The sequence below is a fragment of the Bemisia tabaci genome, chromosome 2 (genome assembly GCF_918797505.1).
Source record: "Bemisia tabaci chromosome 2, PGI_BMITA_v3".
NCBI lineage: Eukaryota > Metazoa > Arthropoda > Insecta > Hemiptera > Aleyrodidae > Bemisia > Bemisia tabaci.
The window spans coordinates 26,788,504-26,810,384 of NC_092794.1; the positions used below are offsets into that span (position 1 = coordinate 26,788,504).

Genomic DNA, 21,881 nt, shown 5'->3' on the forward strand with positions numbered 1-21,881 from the left:
ACCCGCTTCCACCAATAGGATCCCTATAGTATCCCTTTTGTCTTCTTTGTCTATAGCTTTGTCTACCAATTTCACCAATCATTTCGCTGATTATTGAAATCTACAGGGAAAGAATACATAGGGAGTATGGGGCGAGCCTATGGTCGAAAAGGTTGGTTGTAATGGACCGAGGGGGAAAATGATGGACTAACTACAGGGTCTCTCGTGGGTTGTCGTCAGTTAGTCTATTACGCCTTGCCTCAACGGGACTTTTCATGGGATTTTTTGTAAGTTCGAATCGCAGGAGTAAAATCTCTGGGCCTCCCCCCCCCCCTCAAACAACAAAACAAAATTTCTTCTTCTTCTTCAAAAGTCGTTCCTGGGACTCAACAATGACTCTTAGTCGGCACTGTGATTAGTATTGGCCAACTCAATATGTTTCCCAACTTCGCAAGTGAGATTTTTCCCTGGGACATATCCCATGACACGTCCCATGGAGACAAGGCCTCACTAGAGTACTTCTATAGGGAGAGTATGGACACGTCGATTTATGCAGCTCTTAGGGCCCAAAAGGGCGACAATGTGTAAAACGAAAATCACTAGAAAAGTGCCGCTGCCAACCTATGCATTTGAAAGATTAATCGATATGACCGACAGCGCATTGTAAACAAGCATGCGTCTTTAAGAATTAAGACTTTGAATCTGAGAAAATTTAAGCGAAATCAAAGTTTTAAACTTGGTTTTAAATTTTTATAGAATTAGCAGTAAGAATTGTGAAAATCAGTACCACTGGATAATTCGAGTTCATAGGTTAGCTGCACGGTTGGGCCCCAAGAGCTACATGACCTGATCAAATCAAACCTGACCTTCAAATTTTCGACGTGTCCGTGCTCTCCCTATAAAGGTACTCTACCTATTACCTACCTCCTTTGTCCATTGCAACCACCCGCTTCCACCAATAAGATCCCTCCATACCCCTTTTAATTGTCCTCTATGTCTATAGCTTTGTCTATTAATTTCAATAATCGGCTCGCTGGATGATCCATTTCTGATTGGCTCAGCCATGTAAGGCTTCATTTAGAACAAGTAGATAACAAAGAGAGCATGGGCGCACATCCTTCATGATATTTTTTCATGGCCTCATAGGGCGGCCAATGTCAATCGATCTTATACATCAGTAATTATAATCTCTACACTAGTCTAAAGTTGGCTGTAGGTGCTTAGTCACAAAGCCATTAAACAACAGAAAAAAAAGAAAAAATTATAATCTCTCAAGTTTTAAGAGGCTTTTATACCGTGGTGAAGAAGGGTGTGAGTAAATAGCGATACCTACCCTTTTTCGGAGTTATCAGGGAAACTTATTGCAAAAAATTTCAACTGCAATGTTTCGCCGTGGCCTTTATAAGTGTGTGTGCGAGAACAATGCAGCATTAACAATGATACGAGACCAGGCGTGGAATGGTGGACAGTGGAACACAGGACAGCTCTCTCTGTTTGATAACAATCCACGTTTAATTAATTTTCAAACGAGTCAGTTACCACTTACCGGTTACCGGTGACGACGCAACGCTGACGGTGAAAAGACATGCTGTTGAACGTGCTCAGAGCACTTTCAGTTTCAACTGATCATCCATCTCATTGTCAGTTGTTGAGCACTCTATGTCACGTGTGTCCATCCAGTATGGTCCAGTGGTTCTAATGGTTCATCATTTACGTAACGCTCTTTAAAGGCAGAAAAGGGTTGCGGCGAGCGTAAGTTCTTACGAGGGATGAAACAAGAGGGAATTATGAAGAATATGACTGAATACAAAGGTGGTGCAATATTGTTCATTAAGAAGGGTTGCTAGTTTTCTACTTCATGAATAGACCACTAGCCACATTCCAAAAAAGGTATGACTCTGAGACCCGTAAAAAATGGATCGGAGATCCATAACTTTTAACCAAAGTGACTCACCGTCTATAGTATGGCTTTCTGAGCCATACTTTATTGGTCGTGAACCTATAAGCATGGCTCCACGAACTATATTTTATGGCTCCATGATCCATAACTCGGCCGGTAAGTCACTCTTCCCATACTTGTTTTTTGATTGCAGAGTAAAAATTATACTGTCTTAAGACTTAATTTCTCATCACAATTTCAAGTAAAAGGCGTGGAAAATATCGGAAACATCCACAATTGAGAGGCTTGGAGGGCATAAGTGCAGTTTTTGAAAAAATTGAGATATTAATGATTTTAAGTAAAACTAGTCTCAATGCATTATTTGTGAAAAATTTGCTCCCAAATTTCAAGTTTTAAGCATCAAAAAGTCAGTTTGAACTTTCTTTCCACCGTAAGGATCCATGTAATTTCAAAGCTTCAAACATCTATTATTTCTCGAAATAAAAACTGCACTTATGCGTCTTGTCCTGCAAGCTCCTCAACTATTATCTTATCAAGGAGGAATTATAACGTACATTAGTCTACATTAGAATCAATCAATTAAGATGCCTCGTTAGCAAAAAAAACCAAAATCAACGTATCTAAAACAGGGCACTGATGTTATCCGTTCAAAAAATAAGTCATATTTGATTTAATGAAATTGTCCCCCTTCTCTATTTTATGAAACTTACAAACTTCTCAAGAAAAATTCAGCACGAAGAATATTTTATTCTACAGTTAGGTAAAACTAAAATTAATTTAGTGCTCGATTTGACTCAAGTCGGCTTGGTCCTATTTCTGAGTGGACGGACGTATACGAAAGACACTATTTAAACAGATTACACGCGGCATTAAACGCGGAAATTTTGAATATTTTACAGCATGGTTCTGTCTATATTCTCTGGTACCCTTTGTATTGTCTCGTGGCTGTGGATTCTTCACGGAATATGAGCCAAAATAAGCGGCAAAAAAAAAAAAAAAAAAAAAAAAAAAATTAAAAAAATACAGTAGAACGCTATTTTTTCACTGGCCACTTGAATTTGGACCTTTGGAGAATCATGTTTTGTGATACTTAATTTTGTACCCTTTCTAATTGACCATGGATCTTAAAGAAAACGAGGGGCACCGTCTCATATCTTGCAAAATTTTACACGCATAAAATTAAAAGATTAAATAAAAAATCCTCACTGCGTGAAAGAACTTCATATTCTCCTCTGGTTTCAGTAATGGCACCAAGCGGTTGAGTAATTAGTCGACTTACGTATGCTTGAGTTAAAGTTCCACTCACGCCAGCTTCAATCTTCAATTGGACGTATTTATGCTAAAAGAAACTAAGCTGCACGCAATCCTCGTGCACATAGTTCCTTTTAGCATAAAGACGTCCAATTTTAAACAAGTCTGGTTATCACGTGATGATGGGTTGGAGCTGATAAAATGCCGTGAAAGGAGCTGAGATAACGGCTTAATGTACCGCACGTCTCACCGAAAAATGAGAATTACGAAGAGCTCGAAAGTGGGATGTTTCCCCGTGACAATCGTCGTTCCCAGATCCTCATACTTTTGAATTCAGTGGCGTGGCGTGAATTGCGATTTATCGATTGTTATGCCATTTAAACCTATGGTAAAGAATCGATTATTACGGTGTTCGCTGCGAACACCCTGTCTATCGATCCTTTTCCATAGGTTTAAATGGCATAAAAATCGATACATCGCAAAGCACGCCACGCCACTGGACCGTCCCACCGACTCCCGGGTTACCAATTTGGCTTTTCTGTCACGACGACTCTTCCAACTCGTGCTTCTGCCGAGAAAAGAGAGTACTTCAGTTTTGTTTAAACGGAAATCGTTCGTCAAATTGGACCCAGGAGTATGAGCCCATTTTTAAAAGAACGTAACATTAGTTAAACACGAAGATTTTCAGAATCGATTTGTGGGAATAGAATATAAATTTTTTGTTCACAAAAAATGTTGTGCCGCTCACATTGCCTAACCAAGATATTGAAGGAAAACTGATCTGAATGAGACACTAGATGTAGAGAAAAAGTATTCGTAATCCACAAATGAAATGGAAGACTTACAATTAGCCACACTGCTGCGAGCGCGAGCGCTAATACTATAATCTCAAGCTGCTTATACTGTCGATTTAGGTTGCTTTGCTAAGGAACTGATCCAAGTTAGGGCGAATACCTAAAAAAAAGAAGAAAAAAGTAATAATCGCTCGCTCATTCTATGTTTAGCACCAATCTTATAAGATAATAAAATTGTCAACAGTTGAGTTCAGACAAATCGGCTCATGTATGTCACAAACGGTAAAAAGATTACACAGTTTAAACGTTTTTCGTAGTCTTTGATCAACTCACTCCCGGATCCCCATCTTCCAGTAGCCTGGCACACGATCAAATTGAGGCTATCAAACTAGCAAGGTGACTGCGCAGTGGATTCTCGCGCGCCAATCAGAACCCTGACCTCCCTGACCTCGCTAAATTGATACCTCAGTTTCATCTTGTGGCCCATGCTGTTCTCCCTCTCGTTAAGTTTGTTGCAGCCTAGCTCTATTCTCCAGTTAATTCCAGTTTCTTCGCAATCGCTGAGTATAAAACATTTTTTATCAATTGTGATACACTGGAAAAAAAAAAAACACATTGGAACTAGAATCCAGACTCTTAAAACATCGACGAGAAAAAATACCCTTCATTCAATTAGATTTAAGCTTAAATCAAGTACCAAGCCTCTTAATTTGAGCGAATTTCCTTTTGATTTCAGCAAAAATCTGATTGAATCAAGAGTATTTTTTCTTGTCAATGTTTTCAAGAGTCTGGACTCTAGATACAATATGTTTTTTTCCCCAGTGTACTGAGGAAGCTTAAAATCCAAGAGCCAATCAGAAAGGGATTCCTTATGTCTTAACTCTCATTTTAAAGGGACTCAAGGCGGCTAGCGTAAAGGCTCTCTCTCTCTCTCTCTAAAGGTGCTCTACGACGAACAAGGGTGGGATGAATGACAAATATCTCTCCTGCGTTCGATTTCTACGTTGGTAAAATCGGAGGATTCTCCAGGTTATGTCGCAACTTGGAGTTCATGGTTTCACTTTCTTCTTCACTCTATTCCCGGGTTTCCTTCCTATTCTGGTTGGCGCAGGTCGTGAAAATAAGCTTGCGCCGCCGCGTCTCGTTCCGTCCATCGCCGAGCATGATTAGACAATAAAACCAACGACACCGTCTGGAAATAGAAAAGAGTCATAACTCAAATAGAAACGGATACTTGCGGACATGAAATTATCAACGATAAGCCTCAAGACCCCAGTCGGGACCTCTGTTGAAAGAAAAAAGAATGGATTGTGGCTAATGAATTTTAGAAGTTGTATTACACTCAAATCCCCTCCGAATAGTTTTAGTTTGATAGTGCTGATACAGCGATAGTGAAGTGGGCTGATTATTGAAATGGATAGACAAAGCTATAGACAAAGTAGACGTAGAGAACATGGACCATCCTATTGGTTGAAATCGGTGGTTGTAACAGAGTAAGGGGAAAATGATGGACGAAGTGAAGGGTCTCCTGTCTCTTGCCTGGAGAAATTGTGAATATTTTCCCCCAAAATTTCCACGCAATTTTGTACGCAATTTAATCTAAAATATCCGAAATTTTCAAGGAAAAATATGCATAAATTCCGTCGAAAATACATTACATACGAGGAAAATTTGGCAACTCTCGAACGTTCATACGGCGTTCTTCTTTAGCACGGCAGTATTGTGATGGCGTCAGGGTGCAGCCGCTTTTGATGTGCTACCCTTGAAAGGGCCAAAAACTGGTTTACGTAGCTTTAATCGCTTGCAGGTGGTCGTTTGCGATTGGCCAAAAACGTGGAACGGCTAAGATGGCGGTGAGTCCAGCATTTAACGGGAGCAAATTTTTGATCTCGTTTTGTGACTCGGCTCGTAATAACAGGCTCTTTTTCACCTCTTAAATGAAGTTTAGAGATTAACGAGAGACGAATCACGCGATCTTCATTACATCACGTGCGTGTGAAGGACCGAGAAACGAGAGAAAAGTAACAATTCTTAATTCACACTTAGAAGTGATCAACGAGATTATAAAACGATCTTGAGTCTCTATGTAATCAGTCGTTTCAACTCGTTTAAGCGTTTTAGTAACAGAGACATCAACGCCTAGAGAATCATTTTATGGACTTCATTTTGCAAAAAATGACAAAGAACACCGTATAATGCTGCTAGAGTTGTTTAGCTCTTCCCAAAATCGACCCTTCCCTGTCTGAAATATTGACCCCGAAGTTTGGAAGACACTCCTCCCGACCATAAAATGCTGAGTTACTAAATTCTCAAGGATCCCGCCAAAAGGTGTTTTCAAGAGAAAATGACCCAGCAAATTTAACGAGGGGGTCTTAGACCCCCCAACTTCAGGTTTCAATCATATTTCAGACATGGGTTGAGATTTTCAGTGTATACACTCTTTTAGTATTGATTTAGACTAACACTCCCCGCACCATCTGATTTTGATCAAATAATTGCAAAATGTATCGCTGAATTTTATTTTTATTGTCAGTGTTTAATTTTATTTTTATCATCAGTTTGATTAGAAAATTCAAGATCATTAAAAAGCTCAAAGTAAGTGTTGGTCTTTTAAATCAATTATGATAAAACCGAATATATTTAATGAGAGTTATTTCAATTTTAATACCGCAATAACTTTTGCAATTGCAAATTGCTCGCCATGCTAAGGTGATGGATAAAGAAGGAAGTTACTCAGAAACGTGAAGTATAGCGCCTTTTCTTCAAATTTCCTTTAGCTGCGTGCATTACGGATGCCTCGAAATGAAAACCGCGAATGCGTAGAACGCGCCTAGAAGTCGGGCCCGCGGCAAGAGGTGGTGGATAAAAAGTTGGATATCTCTGTGTCCCGTGCGTCAAATTTGAAAAACTACAGCTTTGTTTAAAGCGGAGAATATTTCCATTAAAAAGTTTCTTAAAATTTTGCTCTATCTTGAATAATCGTGGAGCAAAACATAGCGAAACTTGCTTATCGGGAGACCCTCGTATGCAGGCACACTGGAAAAAAAAACACATTGGATCTAGAGTCCAGACTTTTGAAAACATTGACAAGAGAAAGGACTCTTGATTCAATCAGATTTAAGCTTAAATCAAAAGGAAATCCGCTCAAATTAAGAGGCTTGGTTCTTGATTTAAGCTTAAATCTGATTGAATCAAGATTATTTTTCTTGTCGATGTTTTTAAGAGTCTGGAGTCTAGATCCAATGTGTTTTTTTTTTTTCTAGTGCACGTCCGATTTGCCAACTGAAACATTCAGTAGAGTTTAATTAATTTAATTATTCATCAATTACTTAATTTCGTAGTTTCCGCCCTTATCTCCACAGAACTTATCTAAATTAATTGTAAGCATTTCGGTAGAGAGTGCAAATATGATGAATGGAATTTTCGTGGGCGTCTAACTTTTCTTACTCTGCGTTTAAGTCTCCGAAGCTATCTATCGGCTTACCTTCATTTTATCTAAATCATACCAATTTATCTAAATTAATTGTAAGCATTTCGGTAGAAAGTGCAAATATTAATGAAATTTTCATGGGCGTCTAACTTTTCTTACTCTACGTTTAAGTCTCCGAAGCTATCTTTCGGCTTATCTTCATTTTATCTAAATTATACCAATTTGTTTAAATTAATTGTAAGCATTTCGGTAGAAAGTACAAATATGAATGGAATTTTCGTGGGCGTCTATCTTTTCTTACTCTGCGTTTAAGTCTCCAAAGCTATCTATCGGCTTACCTTCATTTTATCTAAATTATACCAATTTATCTAAATTAATTGTAAGCATTTCGGTAGAAAGTGCAAATATTAATGAAATTTTCATGGGCGTCGAACTTTTCTTACTCAGCGTTTAAGTCTCCGAAGCTATCCATCGGCTTACTTCCATCTTAACCTCAATTCAACCTTCAAATGTTATCGCAGGAAAGCTCTCTGTTTTCTAGCGAATATACTATAGTGTTGAAGCTTCCTCCTAGCTTTTTCTTCAATTCACCGGTTGAGCGGCAACGCGAAGAGGCCGCGGCCGTGCGTTGGCCCGATCAGGTGCGAACCGACGCGACGCGACGGAGTCACGATTCTTCGCGGCCTGGAGCCGAGCAGCAGAAAATTCTGCAATTGCACTCGCCCTTTTTTGAGTTTTCCCGCCGCCCCCTCCCCATTCGTTGCTGGTCCGTGCTGCACGCCGACGGAAACCATCCATCATAAGAATTCAATAAAACATCCTTCGGGCACCTCCGATCCGCAATGCGAAGTTACAGTCCATTAATTTGAGCCATTACAAGCCGTGGTCGCAAGTTCACGGCGCTGAGTAGAAACCTCCCAGCCGGTGGCGATTCTCGACAGATGGACGTATTTCTGCCAAACGGAACTATGTGCATTAAGACATGAGCCTTGATACCCTTAAGAATATATGCATAACAGGGTTCACGTCATTATGCACATAGTTCTGTTTGGCAGAAATACGCCCAGTTGCTATCACTGTTTTTCCTCGTGCTAAGGAATAACGCCGTATGAGCCTTCAGACGTTGCTACATTTCCTTTGATAGAGTACGGTTTTTAAGGAAACCTTCAGATTTGTCTCCTGCAATTTTTCAAAAAAAATTTTTTGATTTCAGTTCAAAGTATCTGGAAATTTTAAAGGAAAATAGTCATAATTTTCTTTAAAATAAATATTTTATCGGATGAAACTCGGCAACGTTTGACTGTTTATATGACGTTTTTCCTTACCGCAGCAGAATGTATTATTGATTCCGGGTGAGGTAGCTTGCCCTTTGCCGATCGTTTCACATACACCTAAATGGATGAAACTCAGTGGTGCCAATTTATGAGGGTTTCGTGGTTAAAAACCGGGTGCATCTAATGACAAGTCCTCACGCACCCGCAATTTTTTCATGGGAAAATAGAAACATGTGCGGAAACCTGGTGATAGATCATGTACGGCTGAAACTTTAGGCCTCCCAAGACGAGCATCCCCTCTCCAATAAACTGATTTAATAGCTACGTCATTCGATATATCGTCACCTTCCAGGCAAAGTATCACAAGCGCCATGCGACGTTTAAAAATTTCCGCCGCCATTTTATTTCTTTACTGAAAAATTGTTGGTTGAATCTGTTTGGAAATTTCACTAAATTTTATCGGCAGCACAAAGAAAATTCAGTGAAATTTTCGGACAGCTTCGTTGAACAATTTCTCTGTAAAAAAATAAAATGGCGGCGAAAATTTTTAAACGTCGCATGGCGCTTGTGATACTTTGCCTGGAAGGTGACGATATTGCGATAGAATAATCGAAAAATAATTGGCCCGTTTGAATTTCGATTAATTTTGCCGCGCTTTGGAAGCGCGGTAAAATTAAAACGGCCAATCAGAGGGTTGAGTTTGCCAAGATAGAGGCTTAGGTTCCACAGCTGAAATATAAGCCAGTAAACCAACAGAAGAAGAAGAGATAGAGGTTATGTCGTTTTTACACTTGTGCCAGTGAACATATTGATCTGTCGAATGAAGTAGTCACTGAATTAGTCTATGATGCTGCTGCTTCATTTCAGGTAGAGCCAGAGACAAGAGACCCTCCACTCGTAAGATACGAGTTTGGCCGAGACGGCCATGGTGGAAGCTTTTACTTTCGGGACTTCAGCATTCTACTGTTGACTTACCTAAATGGTTGATGTTCAACAACGTGTTGGCAGTCTCTTTTTGCAAACCATTGCAAACAAGTCGAAGTTTGGAGAACTTTTTTGACTCATGACGTCACCTGCAGCTCATCATCCACCGTGTAGGTAGGTCAACATCCAAAAAAAGAGTGATGACTGTTGCTCCCATATAATTGTCCATAAGGAAGTGTTGAATCCCCGAAAGTAAAAGCTTCCAACTGTCGCCAAGAGGCCAGTGGAGGGTCTCTTGTCTCTGATCAAAAGAGAGTCGCGCCGTTCTATTTTGAAAGACAACACTCATCAATCGCATCAAGTCCCGACTTTGAGCCATTTTGAGCAACGAACTACACCTCTAGAATGGCTGACCAGTGTTAGAGACCCGTAACGTTTTGAAGTTGATATAGGTTAGGTTTACTTGGGCTCACACAGCAAGCTGCCATCGAAACCCATGTAAGACACTGCCCACCTTTTGCCCCAGTTTAGTTGAATACAGTGATAGCAATGAAAAGATGGCATAATAATCGCACCTCAAAAGGTTTTCTTTACTAAAAAAATACGCGAAAGTTGAAAGGAACCCTCAAAATAATTAAAGTTTACAAAGGTTGAAATTTTCACATGTAATCCTTATGTGCGAGACGCGGCAGAAATGGAGATTGAGGTTAGCTATACTTGGGCTCCCACCCCCCTCCTGCCATCAAAAACCGTCCCATGCGCATTACGCAGATTTTCTATCTGGCGGCCATTCTAGAGGTGTAGTTCGTTGATTTTGAACTTCCATTTTGACGAGTGGACACATGACTATTAGGAAGAGCCGAGAAATCAGGCAGCGATGCTTGGCGGTTTCCAAGATATGACAAGGAAACGGACAAGGAGAGTTGGATATGACGGCGAGTGCGGCGACCGGCCGCCCGCGTAAGAGCAAGAGCAAGGCAGAAAGTGCCAAAAATGAGTCAGAAGCGGAGCTGCTCTTCTTTGCGTGGTCTCCCGCAACGGGCAAGGCGCAACCTCCGGAGCGTATCCGCCAAAATCTACCGGATAAAGCCACCGCCGGCCGTCATTTACTCCGTCACGCAACCGCGCCACCCACTCATCGAAATCAGGCATCCATCCACTCTCTAAATTATCGAAACTCCTTCATAATCAGGGAATCTCTCGTTTTGAATACCGCCAGCGCGTAATAATTGAAGAGTGGAAATTCAAAATCTGGTAATCGCCATCAGACGTTGCTCGAATTCGTCATTTTCCTCCCAAAAGAACCCACTCAGCACCGGATTTACTTGCTTGCCGCCCCCTTCTCAATCGTTTTGAAACATCAATAAAAACTATAGAGTACATAGAGTCGTAATGTAAATGGGAGAGTTGGCGCCATGTTCTGCTCGACGAATTCCGAGCCCGGTGTGCGCCGAGTTCGGGTCGCTTTTTCGATACATTTTCGATCCAAAATGGCGGTGATGAATACGTGGTAATTCTTATCTCCTTTGTTGTTGTTGTTGTTGTTGTTGTTGTTGTTGTTGTTGTTGTTGTTGTCATCGGATGGCCGGGTACCCGTGTATCGCAAACAATCGATTATGTATCGAAAAAGTGACCCGGCGTCACACAGGAGTCTCGGAATTCGGGACATGGAAAATGCTTAAAAGTGGCGCCAGCTCTCCCAATTACATTACGACTCTATGTACTCTATGATAAAAACCATCAAGTGAACGTGCCGGAGGGAAGGGGTGCATAAGACGCGTTTACTCGTGTCGGACACATTTTTTGCGAAAGCCCTGTCAATACAACTAGCAAAAATTCACGTAACTTGGCGCGAAAGTTAAGTTCCGTAAACCTATCTCTGTGTGGACAAGGCCTTCCATTTACATGAAATGAACGAAAATATTATGTAAAAACAAACATAAATGTGCTTTAATAATTTTAACTTCCGCCACCGCGCCGCGCTGACCGCACTGTGTTTGGCGCAATGCGTGAAGTATTCCTGCAGTCTTGTATGCGATATGCGTTTCACGCTGACCGCTGCTGCACGCACCAAGTTTGACGTAATGCGTGAAGTATTCATGCAGTCTTGTAGGCGCTATGTGTTCCACGCCTCCCGCTGCTGACCGCAGCGATCGCACTGTCTTTGACGCAATGCGAGAAGTATTCATGCAGTCTTGTAGGCGCTAATATGTGTTACATGCCGACTGCCGCGCCGCGCCGAGGGTTTCTCCCGTTCACCTCAAGTTCTCGCCATCATTGTTCTCTGCGCCGCGCCGTTCCAGGCCAAATTTCGTATTCGGTTTCTCTCTTAGTCTTAACTCAACTAATTAAAGGTGCTGTCTATTGTATCACAGGAAGACGACAAAATTAGAGATATACTCTCGGGAAATGAGAGATTTTGTCACCGGGAGCGAATTTTTTATAGACCATCCATAAAGACTAGTTTTATTTGAAATCATTAGAATCTCAATTTTTTCAAAGATTGCACTCATGCGTCTTGTCCTCCAAGCCCCTCATTTTAATGTTTCCAAATTCCTTGCGAAATTGTTTTTTTCCTTCTTCAACGAGAATCTTGGGAATTTCTACCTGAAATTTAATTGTTTTTTCCTCTGATCTCGCGCAAAAATTAGAACAATTTTCAATGAGAATTTCGCAGGATGAGATTTTGAAGAAGATGCGTTACTTTAAGCCATTAGTGCGCCTTTTAACGATGCGTTATAATTTTTTACGAGCAATTTTAAAAGGAACTTTAAGATTCATGGAAGTTCCTAATCATTATTTGATTACTCATCTCACTAGGCCGCATACTGTTTATAACATAGAGTTATCCTAATGATAATGAAATATCTCTCTGAGATGTAACAATATAAACCTAACTCGATCAGGTCAACTCTGCCGTGCTAAGGAAAAATGCCGTATGAACTCTCAGGCGTTGCTACATATCCTTTGGTAAATCACGAATTATCGGGAAAGTTTGTAAATAGTTTTCCTCCGATTTTTCAGATAAATTTGTTCGCAATTTCACCTAAAGTTCCTGAAAATTTCAAGGAAAAATATTCCTAAATTTCTTCAAAAATAACTATTTTCTGATAGGAAATTTGGCAACTCTCGAATGCTCATACGGCGTTCTTCCTTAGTATAGCACGGTATAGCACTATCTTCTAATTGCCGCACAGAAAAATCCTTTCGTAAGTACGTGGGGAGAGGTTATCTTAGATTTGTTGGAAAGCTAAGGTGAATATCAAATTGAGGTGAGAATTTTCAATCCACAACTCATCACAAAATGTTAATTTGAGGCTGGGGGGGGGGGGTCAGCCGGAGCGTCAAGTACATTTTTTGGGGGAGGGGGGGGGGGTTGCAGACCTGTGTCACGATTGCACTCGAGAGGCGGGGGGGGGGTGGGAGGATAAAAATCCGATTTTCGTAGTTATATACGTACCTATTTGATGAACGACTCTTTACATTTTAAATTCTAGTCTAATTCCGGGAAAATTCGTTTTGGAAAAGTCTGATGACTCATCGCCGACTCCTGTTAATGACTTGACGCCACCGCATTATGTTAAGTGCAACTTTCACCGGCGATAATCAGTTATTTAAAGATCTAAAACTGAAAAGGAGGAACTCGTGGCTAGGAGCGAGAGGAGAAAAAAACGAACGAAAATGAAATAAGACTGATGAGGCTCATTCTTCCTGGTACTTTCCTTTGCATAAATATTATCATCGACACGGAGACACGGCTGTCAGCTTATTTGGATAAACTCCCACATGGCAAGGAACTCGTTCAGTGTAACCATCGCAGGTTCACGAGAAAGAGAGCCATTGAACACGTTTGTACGGATTGAAAGAAAGGAAGGATGAAAGGGAAAAAGTAGTTGTAGAAGTACGATGATTTCATTTCGCCAGGTGTCTAAACTTTTAAAGACAGAAAAAAAGAAAGAAAGAGAGAAAAGTCTCAACAATACAAAGGAAACGAAGTACTTACCTTTCAAAAAGGTTAGAAAAAAAGAAGAAAAAAAACAAGCAGTGAACTCCAACACAATGTGTTGATAAGGCGCGTCATTAACTCGCACATATCAACCCCTTTAGTTTTCATTTACAGAGATTTCAAAATAGGCAAACAGCATAAAAAGAGAATTCACGATCCAACACTGCGAGGTCAAAGACGCACCTTGACGAGACCGTGTATTGTGAAAGTAGAAAGCTATTCGATCGAATTTAAGTTTTTTGATCTGCCTCAAGCAAAATCTTATCAGATTCTTGAAGAAAAGTGCTACGGAATAATTTAAGCGAAGAAAGGAAAAATTCTGTCGAACTCCTAGAAGATAAAGTCGATTTAAAGGTATTTTGGGGCTAAAATACCCAAATCACCGGTAGTAAAAATCCCGTTATATTATTGAAAAGAAATTGACTCGATATAAATGCAATTGCATTAAATACGTCTTGATTTTGTTATTTTAAACGTCTTTCCATGCAAAGAAGTTCAACCATGTCGTTGCTTTATTCATTCATGAATTGAAAGTAAGCAATCTACATCCCGAAAATCTACTGATTTGCCGTAAAAAATTGCAGAAACTTGATATACCAGGTCGATGCACCCACTCGTTGAATTTACCAACCAATTTTGTGAGTGCAAATGTGTAAGAATCAATATGCTATAGTCATTTTGGGTGCATTTATTTTTCATGAAACAATAATAATTTCAATCCCGAAAAACCATCAATTTTCCGTATAAAATCGAAAAAATCAAAATATGTCAACTCCCCGACGTGAAAATTAGATTCTACGTATGTAAAATGTAAATACTTATGTATCGATATGCTGAACAGAACTATGTGTGGACAGTCAGAAGCCCGCGGCAACATTAATTCAACAGAAAAACTGTAAAAATTAGATAGGATTTTAGCCGCTTTGCCCGCCTCTCCTCGCTACTTACAACAAACCGTTCTTATACTCATCTCAAAATTTTTCTCAGAGCTTTGGGTTATTATCAGCTTCCATTTAAACTCCGGTTCGATGGCCGAATCGGCTGCCAAAAAAGCAAGCCACTGTTGAGGGGTTCTATGAGAAATTCGTGATATTATCGGCTCTCAGGAAATCACCCCATGGCTAAAATTGGTGGTATAAATGTTTAAGTGCTTAAAATAATCGTATTCAAGAAACTAAGGAATTAAACTATGGAGTCAATTTCTTTTTAATAATATAACGAATTTACTACCGGTGATTTAGCTATTATAGCCCCAGAATACTTTTAAAGCGCCTTTGCGTTCCAGAATCTCGACGGAATTTTTTTTTTTTTTTTTTTTGCTTAAACGATTCAAGAAACATTGTAGTTAAAAATATAAAGATTTTTCGATTTGGACGTATGAAAAATGTTTAACTCGTTCAGGCACACCGTGTATTGTATGGAGTACTGCTGTTATTCGACCGTTGTCTTCAGGTCAAAATTCTTACAAAGAAGCCCCTTGCAAGAGGCAAATTTTTTGTAATTTCTCCCAGTTTTTTCAGCGTTAGGTATATAAATGAATTGTTTGTCAAATTTTGAGGTCAATTATATTTAATTGTAATTTATACTTTCTTTTTTTCCCCTTCATTTTATTTTTCGTATCGAGGAGTCGAGGTTTTGTTGATTTCTTCGGATTTCGATTACTGTAACTTCTCTTCTATTCGGCCGATTTTTATGAATGAGGTCTCTTTTTATTTGTGTTTTAACGGAGAGTAAGGAAAAAATTGCTAAATACATGCGAAACAATTTTTTTTGAAAATTGGATGAATCCTAGCGTGACGGTGAAATGGTTAATGAAGCGTGAGTAATTGGGGTACGGGTATCGGCCGCGTTGGGACCCAAGGCCCATTGTTCTTCGTGACGCCGACGCAGTGATCAGGAGCGTGGGGACGAGAGGGCTTAGTGGACTCCTGTATGAGCCACGTTTAGCAAATGGTCTAATGAGTCTCGAGGCTCATCACAGATTGCACTTACCACTATCCTGGTGGCCCCGGCTATCAGAGCAAGGAGTACCAACTTTTGAAAAGGATAACAGTGTTGTGGAGATATGTCAAAGCAACGTTGTGAACAAAACGGAGTGAGTGAAATTCTCATTCAAGGAGTGCCGAACTGGTCAGCCATCCTCGAATCAGTTCGCTTGCTTCCGCTTATATATGCATATTTTAAATCAGCGCGCCCCATTCTAAGGTTTTTTTAAAAAAAACCAAGAAACGTAGACTCTTGGTATTCATTACACATAAACTAGCGAGCCCCAGAATGAGAAACAAATTTTAATCATTATTATTGACGGATTAGTAAACTTTTTACACGCTTTGGAAAATCTCAGAAGTTCGCGGTAGTCACTTTTCGGTAAGGAACTAGGGGACTCGGTTATTGTATCGAGGGGGGGGGGTCGAAACGATCGCAAAGGCGGTATACTACGTATACGCGCCAAAACGAGAATATTGAACGAAAATAACCAACCCACCTTGCATAGACAATAAAGATCCCGCATGCGGTGCAATCTTTCCTGGAGGGTATAAGTTACTTTCGACGGCCAACGCTCTTGTTCGCCCAATGATGACTGATGATCAAAAAGTTAGCAATAATGTTGCAAAACGTTGCCTAGCAAGGTGCTCATCTCGACTCTCATCAGTCATCACCAAGTGAATTTTATTGGATTAAATGCTCAACATCATTAGGCGAAAAGTATAGCGTTGACCTTCGACCTGCCTCACCCGATTACATATTCCTTTATATTTTTAGTGTGGAGTCTTTAAAATATGTTTTCTCTGCTTGAATAATAAAATACTGTTCCAATGTTGCCACGAAGGATAGGTGCAGGAACAATCACAGAGAAACATAGAATTAGTTGCCGCAAGAGAACTGTTCACTTGGCAACTTCGGCAGTTTTTGAATACGATGAGGAAAGATCCTCGTTACATCAAGGAGGCGACGTATTGCATCAAGAAACACTGAATATTTATATGACGAAAAAAATATATCCCTAAATTTTTCTGGTTACGGTGATCACTCTCATTTCATGCTATCTTTTTGATAAATACAATGTTTCTTTTCAAAGCGGTTCATTTTTTTCCTTTTTTTTTTGAGGAAAAACTGGGAAAAGGTGAACAAAGTGAATTACAGTCTCTGATCACATCATTACTGTAGTATGAAAGATCGGAGATAGAAGGTCCACTTTTGTATGAAATTAGTACTTACTTCATTCCACTGCGACTTGACTTACATAGTTATCTCACACATTGAAACTCTTAATTTTTTATGACGTTAAGAAATGTTCTTCTTTTTTTTACAGCTGGACTGATTGCTTCGTGCTTCTCATTGGTTCTTTCTGCTGAGCTAACTTTAAACCTAAAATGTAAGTGATTTATAATTTTACTTAATTTTAATCATGCAGTGCAGTGGCGTGGCAAGGTAACCAAGGATAGTGCTGCTTCAGTGCTTCCCTACCTTTTCTCGATAGATAATGTAAAGATATTTATTTTCTGAATGCTAGTAATTTATAAGATAGCACAGAAGAAAAATTTGAGTCAAATGTTTAATTTGACTGGGCGCGGTGGATATTTTGGTAGTATAAACGAAGAATTGAAGGCTTTGTCTGACTCGGTCATTTTGGAATCTTATGCAGTTTAACCCGGTGCCGCGTCGAGCCGCGGATGAAGTGGTGAGTGCCGTCAGAGTGAAAGCGCCTTAACTTCTGTGCTTATGCAACACGGACATCCGTGAAGCTCGAATAGTTGTATCACTTGTATCCAGGCGTTGTACTGAAATTCGCTTAGTGTTCATTGCTTTGTTTGTTTCGCTCACACATTAACTTAATCAACGTCACCTACTGTGCTGATGAAGTGAACTATTGCTGATTTTTATCATAACATTGTCAATTTTCTGAAAAAAGCTTGAATCGTTTAAATGTATTACAAAGTTTCCCTCATAGTATGCCGGCTGCAGCTCGGTACTTCCTGAGATAAGAGTACTTCAAGGAAAAAATTTTGAGCGCGTATCCGAACATATTCGTTTTGGCGCAAGAGTTAAAAAGAAGCTCTGTCAGAAATATACATCAACTTATACTTTGTTATGATGTCACTAATTCAGACTATCCTGGTTTAAATTTTCCAAGAAACATGATAAAGCTCTATTTCCGTCTAAAATCCATCCCAAGTCAAAAAAAAGCTCTTAAAATGAAGACCATAGATCATGATTCTGATGATGATTTCTGTCTAAAATCCATCCCAAGTCAAAAAAAGCTCTTAAAATGAAGACCATAGTAGAGGAAGGACTATAGGTACCCCATGAGAAAGTTCACCTTTATACTTAGCAACATTTTCTATGCAAATCAAACTCGGGTGACCTGTTTGGGAATAGAACCGGAGGCCTCCTGACCATAGAGCCAGCGCTACAACTACTATACTGCATCTTTCTCACGTATTGAGTCTCGACTGTTGATTCGAGAGGAAGGAATATGATTCGCCTTCAATTCGATTGATATGCAATATTAGCTACTCCGAAGTTGAAATAGTTGTATCTTTCATTTTAGTAATCCTGCAGCGCGCAGTGTTCGATGAAAGACAAGCGAGTACCGATAAGTATAGATTATCCGTTCAAAGGTGAACTTTCCTTTAGTTACGAATTATGTCACCATTGCAATCTCAACCTTAAGGGATATTTTCCTAAGTATTTAGGCCGATGACTTTAGAGAAAAAGTGAGGAGCATAATCGTGTTCCTCGGAATTTCGAAATTCCCCATGTTTCAAAAGTCCCGCCGCCATTTTATTTGTTTACAGAGAAATTGTTGGTTGAACCTGTCTGAAAATTTGACTGAACTGCATCGGCAGCACAAATAAATTCGGTGACATTTTTGGACAGCTTCGTTGAACAATTTCTCTGTAAAAAATAAAATGGCGGCGAAAATTTTTAAACGTCGCATGGCTCTTGTGATACTTTGGCTGGAAGGTGACGATATGTATATTCGTTGCTGATAGTAATATTTTGTCTTGCATCCCACTAAAAATCGGCGTAATCGCGCTGAATGGTGGTAAAAAGCGTGGTGCTTTCGGGAGGGAAAAGTTGGAGCGTAAATAGAGTACCGAGAGGCGATAAAGCGACACGTGCAAGAGAGAAAGCCGTTCGGGCTGAAAACGAAAATAAAAAGAAAGATCAAGCGACGCAGGCAGAGGCGTAGACGAAACAAACGGAGCGGCGACTGACAGAAAGGAGTCCGACGAATGACCAACTATCAACGACTGATGACAGATGTCATCTCCTTTCCACTTCGAGATTTACGAGAAATGCGTAACATGTTAATTATCCATAATCAGTCCTCGCGCAAACGAGCCGCTCTTGTCTCTTCTTCTCCTCTCATTACATATGTTGCCAAACGCAGTTCCCCCCAGGACAGAAATTTTACGGTTTTACCTTTGGATCAATGATGTTCTTTGACTGAAAACTCAGCAGAAGTAAAATGGTCAAGAAGGAGGTGAAGAGCTTTACTGTTTTTCCTTCAATTCTCGAGGTAGGCCACTAAGCATCATTCGTGCAGCAACAGTCAGCTATACGAGATTTTGTGTGCCGACACGTCTTGTCTCTGCAACTCTCTTTTGTACAAAAGGCATTGCGTAAAAATTTTGAGTTATTTTCTTGGGTTTTTGAAGCGTGCTTTGTTTGTTGCCTCTACTCGGAGAAAAAAACTTCGTGCGTGGGACCCGAAGTTGAGGTCGTATGGATCTCTGAAGTTTTCGGATTGCGCATCCGAAAACTTGAGGTCCACCCGCCGAAGTTCGGGTCACACACCCGAAGTACTCCGGTATTCACCGAAGGGTTCAGCTCACACATCTGAATTACTTCGGTATATACTGAAGTGCTTCAGATGATTGACCTGAACCTCGCCTCGGCAGGTAGACCTCAAGTTTCGGATGCGCGATCCGAAAACTTTGCGACTTTGTTCCGAACTGTTTGCAAATTTGTTTTGTCCGAAACTTTTGTTTTTTGCGACTTTTATTCCTCAAACGAAGTGACAATCCTATTCACGTAATCAGCCCTGTATGGTTGATGAGAAAGACTAAAAAAGGAGGTGGGATCTCTTACAATTAAGTTAATTTTACCACCATCGCAAAAAGAGAGGAAGTGATTTTATTGAAGGAAAGAGGAAGGAGAGCCGTAAGGAGAGGAAAACAGAGAAAAAGAAGGAGTAAAAGTGAAGGAGGAGAAGGAGAAGAAGAAGAAGGAAGAGAATGAGGAGAAGGAAGAGGAGGAAGAGAAGGAGGAGAAGGAGGAGAAGGAGGGGAAGAAGTAGAAGGAGGAGAGGGAGGAGAAGGAAGAGAAGAAGGAGAGGAAGAAAGAGAGGAAGGAGAAGAAGGAGGAGCAGAAAGAGAAGAATTAGAAGAAGGTGGAAAGAGAGGAGAAGAAAAAGAAGTAGAGAAGGAGGCAAGAGAAGCAGGAGAGGCAGAAGAAGGAGAAGCAGGAAAAGAAGAATGAGAAGACGGTGGAAAAAGAGGAGAAGAAAAAGAAGTAGAGAAGGAGGCAAGAGAAGCAGGAGAGACAGGAGAAGAAGGAGCAGGAGAGGAAGGAGAAGGAGGAGACGAAGGAGAGGGAGGAGAAGTAGAAGAAGAAGCAGGCGAAGAAGAATGAGAAGAGGAAGGAAAGTAAGATAGAGAAAAAGAGGGAGAAAAGGAGAAGAGGAAGAAGAAAAAGGAAGATGAGAAGGAAGATGAGAAGGAAGATGAGAAGGAGGAAGAGGAGGAAAAGGTGGAAGAAAAGGAATAGGCGGAAGAAAAGGAGAGGGGAGAGGAGAGTGAGAACAGAGGGAGAGGGGAAGGGAGAAGCGGGAGAAGCAGAAGGAGGAGGAGGAGGAGGAGAAGGAGGAGGAGGAAGAGGAGAGGATGAGATGGGGAAGAAGAGGAAGGAAACGGTCATGAATTTTCAATTTGAGCTGCTGCCCCCTGGTTTTTGACCCGGGAGTTGGGTGATGGCGGGGGCGGTGGCGGTGGAGTGGACATGGCATTGGGCACTCGGCGGCAGACAATCGTTTACTTTCGCCCGGGATCCGGGTATTTGTGTGTGGATCGAAGGTCTCTGGTGCTTACATCGCGTCCGAACGGTGAAAGTTATGGAAAGCCCACACTAGAGCCATGACACCACAGCACAGCACAGCACACCACCGTGTCGGTGTAACAGTGTAACGACGCCAGGCCAGGCGGCGCGGCGCCCAGTGATATCATAGCAGAGCAACATGTCTCCCACCTCAAGTGTTACATCATGGAATTTCCTCGTCTCAGCTCCAAGTCGCGGCCCCGCCCCCCCCCCTCCGCCGCCGCAACGCCCCGATTCGCGCGCGAATTTCCGCCCGATTCGGGACCCACGTCCTTCTGGCACCGCACCGGCCGCTCAGGAGGAGGACATCCTGGGGAGAGAGGGAACAGGAGACTGAGAAGTACAGGAAAAGAAACAAGAGAAGCTGAAGGGAAATAAAGAATTAGAAATAATAGGAGGAAGGAGGCAAGGGAATGGTACTTAGAGGAAGAAGGAGATTAGAAAGAACAAGAGGAAGAAGACAAGGGGTGGGCACTTAGAGGAGGAAGGGAAAGGAGGCCAAGGAATGGGAGGAAAAAATAAAACAGGCACTAGAAGATTTGGAAGGAAAATTAGAAGAAGGAATTAAGACGAAGAAAAGAAGAGAAGGATTATGAGGAGGGGGGGGGGTATGAAGAGGAACAAGATGGAGAAGAAAATAAGATACTTGGACAGGGAGGAAAATGACACAAAGCAAGCGTAGAAAAAGACGAGGAAGAAGGATAACTTGAAGATAGTGGGAGGAAAATAGGAAGAGGAAGATAAAGGAGGAACCATAGAACAGGAGTGGAGGAAGAATGAAAAGAAATAAGAAGAGGAGGAGGAGAGGGAGATGGTATGGGGGGAGGGGAGGGAGAAGGAGGAGGGCAAGGGAGAGGAGGGTGAGGAGGAAGAAAAATAAATGATTCATTTGCTAGAGCTAATCAGTAAGGTCATTTTATTGAGGGAACTTGTAGATTTGTAAAACGTTTGAGGGTATTTTGGGTCATTTATATTGCTACAAGTGTTAGGATCATTTTCCCAAATCTTACTCTACAACATAACGTCATAAGAGTAACGCATAACGTCTTAGGCGCGAAGCGCTTCCAGGGGTTGAACCGCAAAGCGGTCAAGGAGCGTGCCCCTATTGGTGAACAAAATTGGTAGAAACCAATTTCCGTATAATTATTAGGGTTCCGTTCTAAAACTGATTTTATTTGTAAAAAACGTTGTCAAAAACTGCATGAGTATTTCTTTGTAT

At 40.9% G+C, this 21,881-nt stretch overlaps 1 protein-coding gene across 1 annotated transcript in view; it reads left to right on the forward strand.

Moving 5' to 3' along the window:
- LOC109032462 (proclotting enzyme) overlaps positions 1-21,881 on the forward strand; it is a 48,100-nt gene that overhangs the window by 7,480 nt on the left and 18,739 nt on the right. The window contains exon 2 of the mRNA XM_019044607.2: positions 16,872-16,934. Coding sequence (XP_018900152.2) covers positions 16,872-16,934 — 63 coding nt within the window. The remainder of the gene's footprint in view (positions 1-16,871; positions 16,935-21,881) is intronic.